This window comes from Mustela lutreola, chromosome 16, assembly GCF_030435805.1.
Source record: "Mustela lutreola isolate mMusLut2 chromosome 16, mMusLut2.pri, whole genome shotgun sequence".
Lineage (NCBI taxonomy): Eukaryota > Metazoa > Chordata > Mammalia > Carnivora > Mustelidae > Mustela > Mustela lutreola.
The window spans coordinates 52,911,707-52,925,809 of NC_081305.1; the positions used below are offsets into that span (position 1 = coordinate 52,911,707).

Below are 14,103 nucleotides of genomic sequence, written 5' to 3' on the forward strand. Positions count from 1 at the left end.
ACAAAGGCTTTCACCTTCGTGTAGCAGAGATCATGATTTCTGGGATGGGAAGTTCTAAGTCAGACCTCCATCTTGTAGGTTTTATTTTACTCCACACATAGTTCACAGAGTGACCCTCTATTTACTTCTTTGTATTTTCTTTTTTTAAAAAAGATTTATTTATTTATTTGACAGACAGAGATCACAAGTAGGCAGAGAGGCAGACAGAGAAGGAGGAGGAAGCAGGCTCCTACTGAGCAGAGAGCCCGATGTGGGGCTGGATCCCAGGACCCTGGGATCATGACCTGAGCCGAAAGCAGAGGCTTTAACCCACTGAGCCACCCAGGCACCCCAACTTCTTTGTATTTTCAAGCAAAACAAAACAAGAATCACTTAATTAACGTGTCTGAATGTCTTAAAATCCTGAAGTATAATAGAGTCACAGATAGAAACTACAGCAGATGAGCCTGTGACACAAAGGAAACTTGGTTTGCAGCCAATCAGGAGATCACAGGGAATAACTTCAGAGACTCCCAGAGCAGGGGGGGGGGTCCTTTTACTTGGGGTTCAGATGGAAACTCAGCAAGAGGGGCTTTATCATCTTACATAGAGTTGGGCATATGGTCACACATGCTTGTGATGACAATACTTGTATACATACTTTGTATGTTATGAAAATGATGTCTTTGCTTCTCCTTCAGTGGAGATTTTCATACTATAATGAGGTGAAGTAATTGTTGGCCACTCCATGGGTTACTCCTTGCTCCATCTACATAGGTATGAGTCAGGGGTTCAAATCAAACTAGGCAGGCCCAAGTGCTTCCTCAGGGCAGTCAAAACTTTTTGTTGGATAGTTTCTGTTTCCAACACAGGAGGCTCTGCCCATGGGGTCTTTCGACTGAAGTAAAAGATAAGGTGGGAAGAGAAGGTTAAGTAAAATGTAGGATAAAATTGGTGGGTACAAGCAGGTGGGCCCTGAAGGTCAGGTCTTGGGGTCTAGCTGGTGACATTAACTCCCTCTTTCAACTTAGGTACCATTGTGAACTCTGTCAATGGCCCCTTGGTGACTGTGGTATTTCTTACAGGGACTGCTGACATTCAGGGATGTGGCCATAGAATTCTCTCAGGAGGAGTGGGGACGCCTGACCCACACTCAGCGGGAACTGTACAGGGATGTGATGTTGGAGAACTACGGACACCTCCTCTTCCTGGGTGAGAAGATTTCCCAAACCAAGGGGGTTTTTCCCTCCTTTGAAGATTGTCTATTAGAGTATTCCTCTTTGAATGATTAGAATTCAGATCCAGGCAGAAAGGGAAGTAAGTGGGGGGTTGTAGATGGAGAGAAAAATCTTCATGATGTTTCCTTTTCAGCCTTAGCGTCCCCTTCCTTGGGAACATCATCACTTCTGTAGATTAGTGTTAATACTGAACATTGAAAGCATAAAATAGTACTGCCCACATCATCAACTCCAATTCTTATTCCTTATAATTGTATTTTGTACTTGGAAGTGGAGGTCATGATGTGACTGTTTGGAACTACCACATGTTCTAAAGGGGCTGTTGGTCAACAGTGTTTGAGAAATCCTTTTCTAGAATTCTGGAATGTTCTCTCTTCCCCACTGAGCACAATAGTAGAATGAAAGTTAGAATCTCCAGTAATACTCCTAGTCATTTTATCTAATAAACAGGTCTCGTTGTGTGGAAGCCAGACCTGGTCATCTTTTTGGAGCAAGAGAAGCAGCTCTGGGATGTGAAGAGAAAGGAGTCAGTAGCCTTCCATCCAGGTATGTGGGAATGAATGAGGAAGATGACAGAGCGGAGGTGCAGGTCTGAAGGAGGAAGGTAGACCTTATGCTATGGTTCTAATAGTTTTCCTGAACGGAAATTAGTTTGAGAAGCGTATTGTTATTTCTCTCCCTCTTACAGAGGAACATCTGCTCTTCACCATTATCAAGCTCTTACATTCTCTAAGGATTCTTCTTTAGCTCCAGTGATGGTCCAACACGTCCACAGGGAGGGCCAGGAGACTCCCCTTGGAGTGGGAGGACCTCCATAATCTGAGAGCTTCTCCACTGCCGTGAGGGCCCTGGGGAGGTCATCCTATTTCTGAGGAACGCTGTGCTAAGCCCTTTATAAGTTCTGCTTTGCTTCGTGTGAAAAGCGTGTCAGGGTAGTGGCTGGCATATTGGGGTTTGGTGTAGAAATCCCAGAACCGTGGAGACAGATATCAAATGTTTTCTGATTTATGCTTTCCAATGTTATGGAAGCTTTAATCTTAATTGTACATAATGGAGACTCACTAAATTCATCAGGTAACAAAACACCTTCCTGCAATTAAAGGTATACTCCTTTCTTTCACTATAAAAGTTCATTTTTCTTTTTATCAGCTAACATTAGAAATTTCCACTCTGTGTTCCATTTCTCAGTGGTGAAATAATTTAATATATCAACTTGAATTCTAGAATTTCTTGGTAATTAATGCCATATGGGAGCTAGAACATTTAGAACTCAGAACTTGCAGGCTATAATAAACCTTATTTATTCATAACCACATCATTTTATAATTTTGTATGATATGAAGTTCTTTGACTTCATCAAGTGTGTTTTCACTTAATTAGTTATATATCAGATTCATCTCTAAATTTTTTTACATGAAAACTTGTGTTATGACATGGACATTTGCTTACAAGTATGGTGGATAATTGGTAAAATTTCCATACTTTTAAAAAAAATCTTGTTTATAAATCCAGTTTTACATTTACAGGAAAAATTAGCCATTAGTCTTCTCTTCTACTTTCCTCAGAATATATCTGAATTTAATCCCAAATATTTATTTCTTATAAAGTATTTGCTGGCCCATTTTACAATTTTCATGTTGTTTTTATTTTAAAATGAAAAGTTTTGGTTTCAGTGCTTGGTTCTGAAGAATGGTTAGAACCTTGCATTCTGTGTAAGAGGAGGAATATATTAATAACAATACATTTTTTAAATACTTAGTCATAAAATTTTCCATTAGAGCTTTTCATGATTGTATTAATGAATATTCTTTCCAAGCTTACTGCCAGTGAAGGCATGCCAGTAATTCAAAATGCTTGTTTTTCATCATTACACAGTCACAGTTTGAAATTAGAGTTATAAAGAAGATTCCCTTTTAAAAATTTGCCTATTTTTATGTTGATTTCTTTTTGGTTAAATGTTGCCTTCTTCTGGTTCTAGAGTTCCATAATAATATGCTTCCTTTTGTATGGGACCTTCCATAACATTATTTAGTTGTGGTATCATTTTTACCTGTGTGCCTTGTTATAGGATGAGAGTTGTCAACTTCATACATTTCTAGACAGTGTGAATTTAACTTAAATATGAATCAGGTTTATGCTCTTTACTAATAAAATTACATATATATCTGTACAATTTCCACCCATACATGCTTTGGTTGTGACTCCTCTGGTGCATTTCTTTGACTGGTTAGTGTTCAGTGAGTATACGTCGTGTGCAGATGAGTTGCCACATGAATACGATTAATCTCATCACCTCTTGCAGAACGTGTAGTCTCTTTGCATGAGAGAAACACTTTCTGTGAATGGAAAGCAGTGTTTAAACAATTTCTACTTCTATCATGTTTACGTGTTCAATTTTATCTTTAATTGCAGCATTCTACCCATAATGTGCTTTGATTCCATTCCCATCAACTTTGGTGTCTTCTATACATATTTTCTTTGGGGCTGCCTTGGAGTAAAATTTTTTTGTGGTTACCTTGCTCAAAATTTGTTAAAGGCATAACAAATAATTTTATTTATTTATTTTAACAATTAAATAATTTTAAACTGATATTGTCAATTTCATAGAAAACTCTTCTACTTATTTCCAACCCTGAACCCACTTTCTGTTATCAGTATCACAAATTCTGTCTTTTATGTCATATACTTATTTACCTAGACTTATGATATTTATGCTTTTATTGTTTTTTAATTCTCTAGCAGAAATAAAAGTGATTTGTGCTACCTCATTAACACTGTAGATTACTATGAGTGTGTGAATATTTATGTTTATGGAGAGCTTGTGTTCGCGTGTGATTTCAGTTTCTGCTTAGAATCCTTTTATTTCACCTAGAAAGACTTCCTTTAATGGTTCTTGTAGGACAGATCTACTGGTAAACTTAGAGCAGTTGTTACTTAGGAAAGTCTTCATTTCTGCATTCATGGAAATCAGTTTTGCCAGATAGCGTATTCTTGGTGGTTATATTTTGATCTTTCAGTGCTTGAATATATTGTTTCCTGCACTTTTTCCTGTAAGGTCTGCTGTGAATCCCACTACTAATCTTACAGGTCCTCTCTTGTACAAGATGAGTTGAATTGCCTTTGTCATGCTGTTCCAAAATTCTATTTTCACTTGGGATTTTTCATAGGTTAATTATAATATGGCACTGTATTCATGTCTTAACGTGTATCCTACTTTAAATTTACCAGCCTTGTTGCATTTGTCCCCTTTCTCTACACATGTGGGAAGTACAAGTCTTTAGTTCTTTTTTTTTTTTTATGATTTTATTTATTTGTTTGACAGAGAGAGATCACAAGTAGGCAGAAAGGCAGGCAGAGAGAGAGGAGGGGAAGCAGGCTCCCTGCTGAGCAGTTAGCCTGATGCAGGGCTCGAACCCAGGACCCTGGGATCATGACCTGAGCTGAAAGCAGAGGCTTTAACCCACTGAGCCACCCAGGCGCACCAAGTCTTTAGTTCTTCATGTAAAAACTCTGGCCCCTTTCACTCTCCTCTCCCTTTGGGGTCCCCTTAGTGTACATATTGGTCCATTTGTTGATGTTCCATGAGTCACTTAGACTCCGTCCTTTTCCACATTTTTTTTTGTCCTCTCAGTAGATAATTTAAAACAAAGCATCCTTAAGTTGTCTCATTCTTTTTCTGCTTGATCAAGTCTGTGACTGACCCTTTGTTGTGTTTTCAAATTCAGTGATTGTACTCTTCAGCTCCCAATTTGTGGTAGATTGTTGTTACATTTCCTGTCTCCTTTGCTTTTTGTTTTGTTCATGCATAGTTTTCCTGATAACAATTAGTTACACTATCCGTTTTCTCTTCTTTCTCCATTAGCATCTTTGTGATGGTTATTTGATTCTGTGTCAGGCAACTAATAATTCTTTATTAATTTAGGGCCAGTTTTGGAGATTTATTTTGTTCCTCTGATTGAAACACATTTTTCTATTTCTTTATATGCCTTGTGATCATTTGTTCAAATTAGGTAATTAAAAAAAAAAATAGCCACCTAGCCATGTATTCTGAACTTGGTTTCTGCAGGAGAACACATAGATTAGTAATTTCAGGGGCCTGTCAGACATATTCTGTATTCTTTCATTTGTCTCATCTCAGTTTTTGTTAATTCCCCAGTTTAAAAAATTGTAGTTCACATTAGAGCCCATGACACTTTCCTCTCTCTGCCTTCAACTACATGGTCTCTCCATTGTTTGAACAAACTGATCACCTTTTCTCTGAGCAACCATTACAGGACATTAAGAGGGCGTGCTCATTCCTTCTGCCTTCCGTGTCACACATGACTAGAACTATTCCAGCGGGTAGCAGGAAAGAAGCCAGGCCTCTGAAGCCTTGAACATACAGGTCACTCATTTGTTTCTCTCCTGAGGGGAGGTAAGAGTGTTCTCACAGTGCTGCCGTGGAGAGTGAGGGAGGGTGAGCAGCTTTTGTGGTCAAGCGTCACAAACTTTCTTTGTCTCTTCCATGTGGCTCTCTTTTTTTTATACTTGGGGGTGCTGTGTTCTAAATGCCTTCTGGAGCACTCCAGAAGGCAAGTTGATTCATTTTTGTCTTCATGATAGAACAAAACCCTGGTGCTTCCTTTTTCTCATGGATGATGTACTGTAATGTGTATTAATTTTTCACATTAGAATTTTAACAGTACAGTGAATGGTATAACTTATTTTCTATCTTTCCATTGTGTCTTTCCACATACCATAGGCCTATTGGGAAAGACCAGCGAAGAAGATTTGTTTTCTGGAGTGATATGGAAAGATGTGGCAGCACTCGCCCTGAGTATTTATACTTAATGAATGACTGGGAAGGTGATGGGGGTAGTGAAAGGCAGGCAGGCAGGATGTTATGATGGACATAACCCAAGTGGGAAAATTACCATAATGAAATCCTACTGACAGACCAGATCAAGGAGGGAAAATATTCAGGGAAAAAACACACCTTAAGTCATTCACAGAACAATGTCTTTGAACCTAGCAATAATAATCCATTTTTCAACGTACATATTCTCTAGAAGGACATTCGGATATTTTGGGAAGTCACCTAGTTCGTGTTGAAAGTTTCATTCAGGGGTGCCTGGATGGTTCAGTGGGTTAAAGCCTCTGCCTTTGGCTCAGGTCATGATCCCAGGGTCCTGGGATCGAGCCCCGCACTGGGCTCTGCTCAGCAGGGAGCCTGCTTTCCTTCCTCTCTCTCTGCCTGCTTCTCTGCCTACTTGTGATCTCTATCTGTCAAATAAATAAATAAAATCTTAAAAAAAAAAAAAAAGAAAGTTTCATTCAAGCCATTTCAAATTTAAGAGTGATTTAATCATTCACTAATGCATTTCTGAATGTTAGACATTTAAAAATGAAGATAAAAATTCTAAATGTGATTGATTTGAGAAGTCCTTTATAGAGGGTTCATTATTCTCCCACCAACACATTATCCCTCCTTGTTGCATATTCTCTAAATTCAATTAGCACAGAAGGATTTTTATCCAAACATCACTGTGGAATACTTATTAGATAATACTTAAATTGGAACAAGTTTTCATGTCTTGTGAACTTAGGAAGGCCTTTAATGAGGACTCTATTTTCCATAATCACGAGGTATTTATAAAGGAGATAAAACTTAAACCAATGTAATGAATCTGGGGAAGATGTCAGTCAAGTGTCAGATCCTAACAAACATCAGAGAACTCAATTTCCAGAGAACCATTATCATATTAATAAATGTGGGAAATTCTTTTCAGAAAGCTCCAATCATTATATCCTTCATCAAGTGAAAACTTAAAAAGGTATTAAGTGGGGACACCTGGGTGGCTCAGTGGGTTAAGCCTCTGCCTTGGGCTCAGGTCATGATCTCTGGGTCCTGGGATCAAGCCCCCCATCAGGTTCTCTGCTCAATAGGGAGTCTGCTTCCCCCTCTCTCTCTTCCTGCCTCTCTGCCTACTTGTGATTTCTTTCTCTCTGTCAAATAAGTAAATAAAATCTTTTTTTAAAAAAAGGTATTAAGTGTGGCAAAAAAATTTTTTTTTAAAGATTTTATTCATTTAACCCACTTAACCCACTTAACCCACTGAGCCACCCAGGTGCCCTTAACTAGTCTTCAAGACTCACTCAACAATAGACATTTCTTTTTTTTTTTTTTTTGAGATTTTATTTATTTATTTAACAGACAGAGATCACAAATAAACAGAGAGGCAGGCAGAGAGAGAGGAGGAAGCAGGCTCCCTGCTGAGCAGAGAGCCCCATATGGGGCTTGATCCCAGGACCCTGGGATCGTGACCTGAGCTAAAAGCAGAGGCTTTAACCCATTGAGCCACCCAAGCACCACTCAACAACAGACATTTTATAATGGAAAGAAATCTCATAAATGTTAAGTAATTGGTAAAGTCGTTAGCTCTCAAATATTATCCATACATGGTAATACATAGTGGGGGAGAATTCAAATGTAAAAAAATGTGGCAAAGTCTTTAAGCTGAACTATAAACTTCCTGAACATTACAACATGCATACTGTATGAACTCTACAACTCTACAAATGTAAAGAATGTGGTAATATTTAATTAATAATTGAAAGTATTCAACATGAAATTATATATACTGGGGAGATACCTTACAAACGTCAAGAATGGTGGTAAAGGGGCGCCTGGGTGGCTCAGTGGGTTAAAGCCTCTGCCTTCGACTCAGGTCATGATCCCAGGGTCCTGGGATCGAGCCCCACATCAGCCTCTCTGCTCAGCGGGGAGCCTGCTTCCCTCTCTCTCTCTCTGCCTGCCTCTCTGCCTGCTTGTGATCTCCGTCTGTCAAATAAAAATAAATAAATAAGCAAGCAAGCAAGTAAATAAATAAATAAATATATAAGAATGGTTGTAAAGTCTTTACCTGGAACTGAAATTTTACTCAACATCAGAGCAAGCAGACTGGATAGAAATGTGATGATTCATGGATAATCTCTTTTTAATATAGACTTCAGGAAAAAAGAAACTTTATAAAATAAATTAAAGATGAATTTAAAAAATTAAAGATGGAAATAATTGGCAAAGTATGCAAAGGAAAGGCAAATACATAATCAGAGAAGGAGTGCCTAGGTGGCCCTCTTTGTTAAGTGTCCAACTCTTGACTTCAGCTCAGCTCACGATCTCAGGTTCCTGGGATTGAGCTCCAGGTCAGACTCTGTACCAAATACTTGGTCTTCTCTCTCTCCCTTTCCCTCTGTCCCTCCTTCTGTTCTCTCTCTCTCCAAAATAAATAAATCTTTAATAAAGAAATAAAATCAGAGAAGTCACAGCAGAAAGTAGTAAATCGGTACCACTTTTCAGATAAGATTCTGAATCAGCGTATTTATTATTGAGAAAACTCCAAATTTAAATTATTTAGATCGATTACATTGTAGCATTGGATAGTGCAGGCATGAGGGACACCAACCCCCTCTAGAACTGAAAATATGTGTGTAATTTTTGAGTCCCCAAACTTAAAACCATTACTACTTTACCATGCAAATACGGTATTGTTGACTCAAAACCTCACGTAGAACATTAACATTTAATCATCCCATTCTTAGTATATCGTCCATATTCTCTGCAGGATTTTTATAATAAACTAAAGTGGAGAAAAAATATTAAGGAAATCATAACAAAGAGAAAACATGCTTACACTGTTGTACTATATTTATAAGAAAATATATCTATGTATAAGTAGACCCACACTGTTCAAACCCATGTTATTCAATGGTCAAAGGTATTTGTTAATATTACTGAAAGGATCAAGGAGGTTGAATGTCTGGAAAGGGGTAATTAGTTTCACTGTGTCTCTTTTTTTCTTTTGACCGTATTGGAGATATTTTCCATGGCAATTTACTCTTAAATCATCTCATGCTAAGACTTAAGTGCTCATGGGCATGCAAAATGATTTCATTGTTGCTGTCTCACAGACATGAGGGGCTGTTGTATGATGAGAATTCATTCACACGTACTTTTCCATGGGCCATTAAAGGTGCTGTAATGTAAAATGTATGAAGAAAGTTGTTTGTGGTTGACATAGAAGAGTAAAATAAGTCATGATGAATTAAGTGTGCAGGACATTATTATTTGCATTTTAAAGTAAAACAAACATTCTAAATTTTAAGTATTTTTGCTAGTTGCTGTTTACGAAGAATATGGTGTTACTTTATTTAAAGCTGGATGTATCTTCATAGGAATTTCTGCAAGTCAAGAACATTAGCTATTCTGTTGAAATAAATTTTCACAGATAACTGAGGGATGAATAGGGAACACTTCCATAAAAGGGTGTAAAATTATTGTGAATCCACGTTTACTCAATAATTAGCCTCAGTTTGAAAAGACTCAGATGCACAACTCAGAGATCATTATATCAGAGGAACAAGAATGTTTCTTGAATCTTGTGATGGGTATTTTGACCAGTGATTATACAATGATTTTGCAATAGTTTGTTTACAGTGCATTTGAACTCAATATATTTTCATTCATAACACTAAATGGATTTAATGTGTTAATATTGATATATATTATGTGAAGTGTTATCCTGCACCACTTTAGCCTGCCTCAAGATCATCAAGGTTGCAGATAGACAGACAAAGTACACTTGCTCCTTGAACAACATGGGTTTGAACTGTATGGGTCCACTTACAGTCAGATCTATTTATAGCAGTATTATGTATGTAGTATCTCCTTCTGATTTTCTTAACACTGTCTTCTCTTGAGCTTCCTTTTTTGTAGGAATATCAAATATAACACTTACATGAGTATGTATTAATTGACTGTTCTTGCTAAGGCTTCTATTGAACTGTAAGTTATCAAGTGTTGGGAAGTCAGATTATACACAGATTTTCAACTGCACGGGGGTGGGTACACCGAACCCCTGCAGTTTTCAAGGGGCACTTGTTAAAGCTGTGGGATGGTATCACTAATGTTTTGTTCCTAGTGGCCCTAAATCTCAAATTATTTGAGATTAATTTTCCCCACATTTATGTATTACATCTTTTCTTTCTATTTGAACTGCTCTGACATGGTATTTTTAATAAGGATGATATAGAAGTATTATTGAGAGTGTAGCTAAACAATTTCTTGATACCGCTGCCTTGGATTCCAGTTTGTATAACCAGACTGCATTCAGGGCATGTGAACTGACTGTAGATCCACCCAACAGCACATACACTAGACAAAAGCCCACAGTCATAAGCGAAGGTAAGTTCCTATATGACCTCCCCAGTAGTAAATGTGAAAATGTGTCCACTCTCAGTATACTTACTATAAGCATCCCTTAAGGAAGACCCCCGCACAACTTACCATACTCTGTTCATTTTGGTTTGAATTGTGCATTCTGGACTTTGGCCCAGGAACTCCGGAGCACACCAACCATGGACCCTAAGAAAGACATCTGCTCTGGTTCTTGCCATTTTCTCGGCCTACACTCAGTCTTGACCTCTTCACAGTGTCCCAAGATATATTATGTACATCTTCCAGGATCTCTGAGTAGTAAACTTTACTTCAATATCTTTGTTTTTTTTAATTGAACTGTGGCTCATGTGTCTAATGCCCAGGGGTTCTACTTAACTACAGCTAATTGAACAAAATCACTAAGATACTCACTAAGATAATATTAGCTATATTTACAGAATTCTCAATCAGTATTTTGAAAATGTCACCCTATATTTTTCTCTGCTTATATTGTTTTTGTCAGCATACAGAACACAGAGGTTTATAGTTTTGATGTGCACAGAATACAATATGTGATACTGAGCTAAAGATGTATTTTGGAGTAAAAGAACTAACTAGGAACAAGTGTGTGTGCGTGTGTGCGTGTGTGTGTGTGTGTGTGTTTACACGTATATTTTCAGAAGGAAGGAGAATCTTGGATCTGAAGAGATAATTTCCAAATTTAAAAGTTGATGATTTCTTGCTTAGCGAAATAAGTCAATTGGAAAAAGACAACTATCATATGATCTCCCTGATATGAGGAAGTGGTGATGCAACATGGGGGGTTAAGTGGGTAGGAGAAGAATAAATGAAACAAGATGGGATTGGGAGGGAGACAAACCATAAGTGACTCTTAATCTCACAAAACAAACTGGGGGTTGCTTGGGGGAGGGGTGTTGGGAGAAGGCGGGGTGGGGTTATGGACATTGGGGAGGGTATGTGCTATGGTGAGTGCTGTGAAGTGTGTAAACTTGGCGATTCACAGACCTGTACCCCGGGGATAAAAATATATTATATGTTTATAAAAAATAAAAAATTTTTTTTTAAAGTTGATGATTTCCTAACAAAAACAAAGGTTCATAATGGGAATAATTTTCTCTACATTGCATTGTATTTATTTTGCCTAAACGTCATATATGTTGTTTTGAGAATCTCCCTATGCAAATCCTACATTGTCTACCTGGCTATGACTCATGTAGGATGTACTCTGTTTTCCTTCCCCCAATATTCAGGAACTATTGCTTATATGACTTGCTCATGAGTTTCATGATTAGATTGCAAGAAAGCACATGGTGTTCAATGTTAATTTGAATATGGGTATAATTCTACAGTGATCATATTCTATGTAGTTGAATTGACACATTTCATGTCTTTTCTTTTCAATTGGAGAAGAACATTAAGATTTCTGTACTTATTGTACTTTTCCCTTCTTGGAAATGATATTATCCATGTTATTCACATCACTGCAACAATTTGGTAAATGAAAACTTCAAGACTTTATGAATCCTGGGTTGTTTTAACATTGATTTGAAGGGAATAAACATGGGATGGTACTGATGTTAGTAGATGTTCTAACTTAGGAAGAAAACAACATTCTATTAGGAGTCATGATGTAGTCCAAGGGAAGAGATGAAAAATTTATAGGATATAGTTGTGAAGTGAAATCCTTAAGTGCTCCCCACTTGGACACTTGTCCAAGGCTGCATTAATGACCCAGAATCTAGAAATACAAATTTTACTTGTTTTCTTTCAAAATCATCTCTAGTGCTGTCTCCTCATCTCCGTTCCGATGGCACAGGTGTCACAGCTGTACTTCTTCCCTGTATTAGAGAGACCCAACTTTCACTGCTATCTCCCCCTCCCACATTAGCCATGCACGCCCTTGTATGTTCTTATGAGTAGCTTGGAATTTTTTAATTCAATCAGAAATGGTTGGTAACTGGATCACTTGAGGCTGAATCTGAGCTTGAAATACAATGTTGTCACCACTTTGCTATAAGAACAGGAAACACAGTGGGCCACAGGATTACCTGAGGCACTTGGTACTAAGGAGAGTTGTGAGGACAGAAAAGATATGATGATGGTTTACTTCTATAGGAAGTTAAGTTCTGCTAATAGAAAATATGGAGAACTGAAATGTGAAGACAAGATGTGTTAAGGAGCTCCCTTTGGCGCCTGCAAGGTCTTGGGAAGCTACTTCTGTTGAAGAAATGTAGCAGAGGTGGGGATGGGGGAATATGTGCTCATTTTCCATGATTGCAGGGAAGTCACATCCTTTTCTTGTGATTTAATGCCCACCCTGGATGTACTGCAGACCAGTTACTGGTCCAGATGTGTGGTGGTGGGTAGAGAAGGGCTATTGGCTGATTTAAACATTGTGGGCATAGCTTTAAAATGTCACAAGACAGAGTAGATTTTCAAGATGAAGAAGGCTGCTGCACAGTAATATGCAGAACCAGCAAGATGTGGTGTGGATCCACAAAGCACTGGTGTCCTGGGTGTATAACCCCAACAGTTGATCCAGTGTAGATGGGTGACCTTCCAAGGATGCTGACCCACAGCTGGCAGGGCCCTCCCTCACTTCCATTCAGCCCCATGATGAGTCTCTCCTGTGCTCTGGACTGTATGCAAGGCACTTATTTGTTGGGAAGGTGGTCACCAGTCGCTGGCAGTGAGCATTTCTGATTCAGGTTACCCAGTTTTTAGGCTTGATGTCCCTGTGTTGTTTTTTGTTTTGTTTGTTTGTTTGTTTTCACAGGCCGTGCTGTCCTTATTACCTATCCTGACCTGAGTAGAGAGAGGATTTTTATCCATTGTAGATATCGATAAATTAAATTGGGTGGCATGTTACTCTCACATTTAATATTGGATCATTTGAAGGATAACAGCTCATTTTTCAGTACCTGTTATTTTGTCGTCCACTACACCATGAGAAGCGCATGTGTATGTATAGGAAAGAAGCTGTATATTTTGAGTTATGTGCACAGTGAGTAGGTAGATGTTTAAGTCTGTTGGAGTGGCTCAGACACTCTTAGAGTGTCCTCTCATTTTTCCATGTCTTTTCTCTGGTGTTGTCCACCTCTAGCTGTTGTGTTCCTGCTTGTTCTGTCACGGCTCCAAGATTCCTGCCCCACCACCGGGCATCACACCATGTGTAAATCAGCAAAGGAGGCAGTGTAAATCTGATAGGACTTGAGAAATTTGATTTGAGGCCTTTCTGTTTTTATTCAGGGAGGGCCATTCTCCCCAAGCACTACTCTCTCCATGTCACAGACCAGCACTGTGTCATTGCTGCCAGTCTAAGTACAGAGATACAACTGTAGCACAGATGGACATGTTTGTGAATGGCTCTTGTTCTCAGAACTGTTTCCCAGCATATGACAGAAAGGCAATCACACTTTTCCTTGAAACCACGTGTTAGAGAAATCCCCTGAAGTTTACAGTGTCCTTATCCTTAATGCCCAGGTGTTTTATTCTGTATGTTAATGCGTGCTGTTGAAGAGCTCCTTAAGCTGCAGTTATTTATGGTCTTAGGGTAAAAGTCTTCGAATACAGTATTATAGTGAGAATGTTCTATTCAATCCCATTTTTTTTTAATTTTTTATTTTTTATAAACATATATTTTTATCCCCAGGGGTACAGGTCTGTGAA

At 38.3% G+C, this 14,103-nt stretch overlaps 2 protein-coding genes across 3 annotated transcripts in view; both read left to right on the forward strand.

Moving 5' to 3' along the window:
• The window catches only part of LOC131817393 (KRAB domain-containing protein 5-like), a 130,722-nt gene extending 129,599 nt beyond the window's left edge, over nucleotides 1–1,123 (forward strand). Inside the window, exon 7 of the mRNA XM_059150678.1 lies at nucleotides 1,065–1,123. The gene's annotated coding sequence lies outside the window, so the exon portion shown is untranslated. The remainder of the gene's footprint in view (nucleotides 1–1,064) is intronic.
• Nucleotides 1–14,103, forward strand: part of LOC131817376 (KRAB domain-containing protein 5-like) — a 103,731-nt gene that overhangs the window by 60,804 nt on the left and 28,824 nt on the right. Inside the window, exons 3-4 of one of the 2 annotated variants that reach the window (XM_059150660.1) lie at nucleotides 1,065–1,191; nucleotides 1,668–1,763. In XM_059150660.1, coding sequence (XP_059006643.1) covers nucleotides 1,065–1,191; nucleotides 1,668–1,763 — 223 coding nt within the window. Of the gene's footprint in view, nucleotides 1–1,064; nucleotides 1,192–1,667; nucleotides 1,778–14,103 lie in introns of those variants that run through there. The other variant, XM_059150661.1, reaches the window with a different exon arrangement.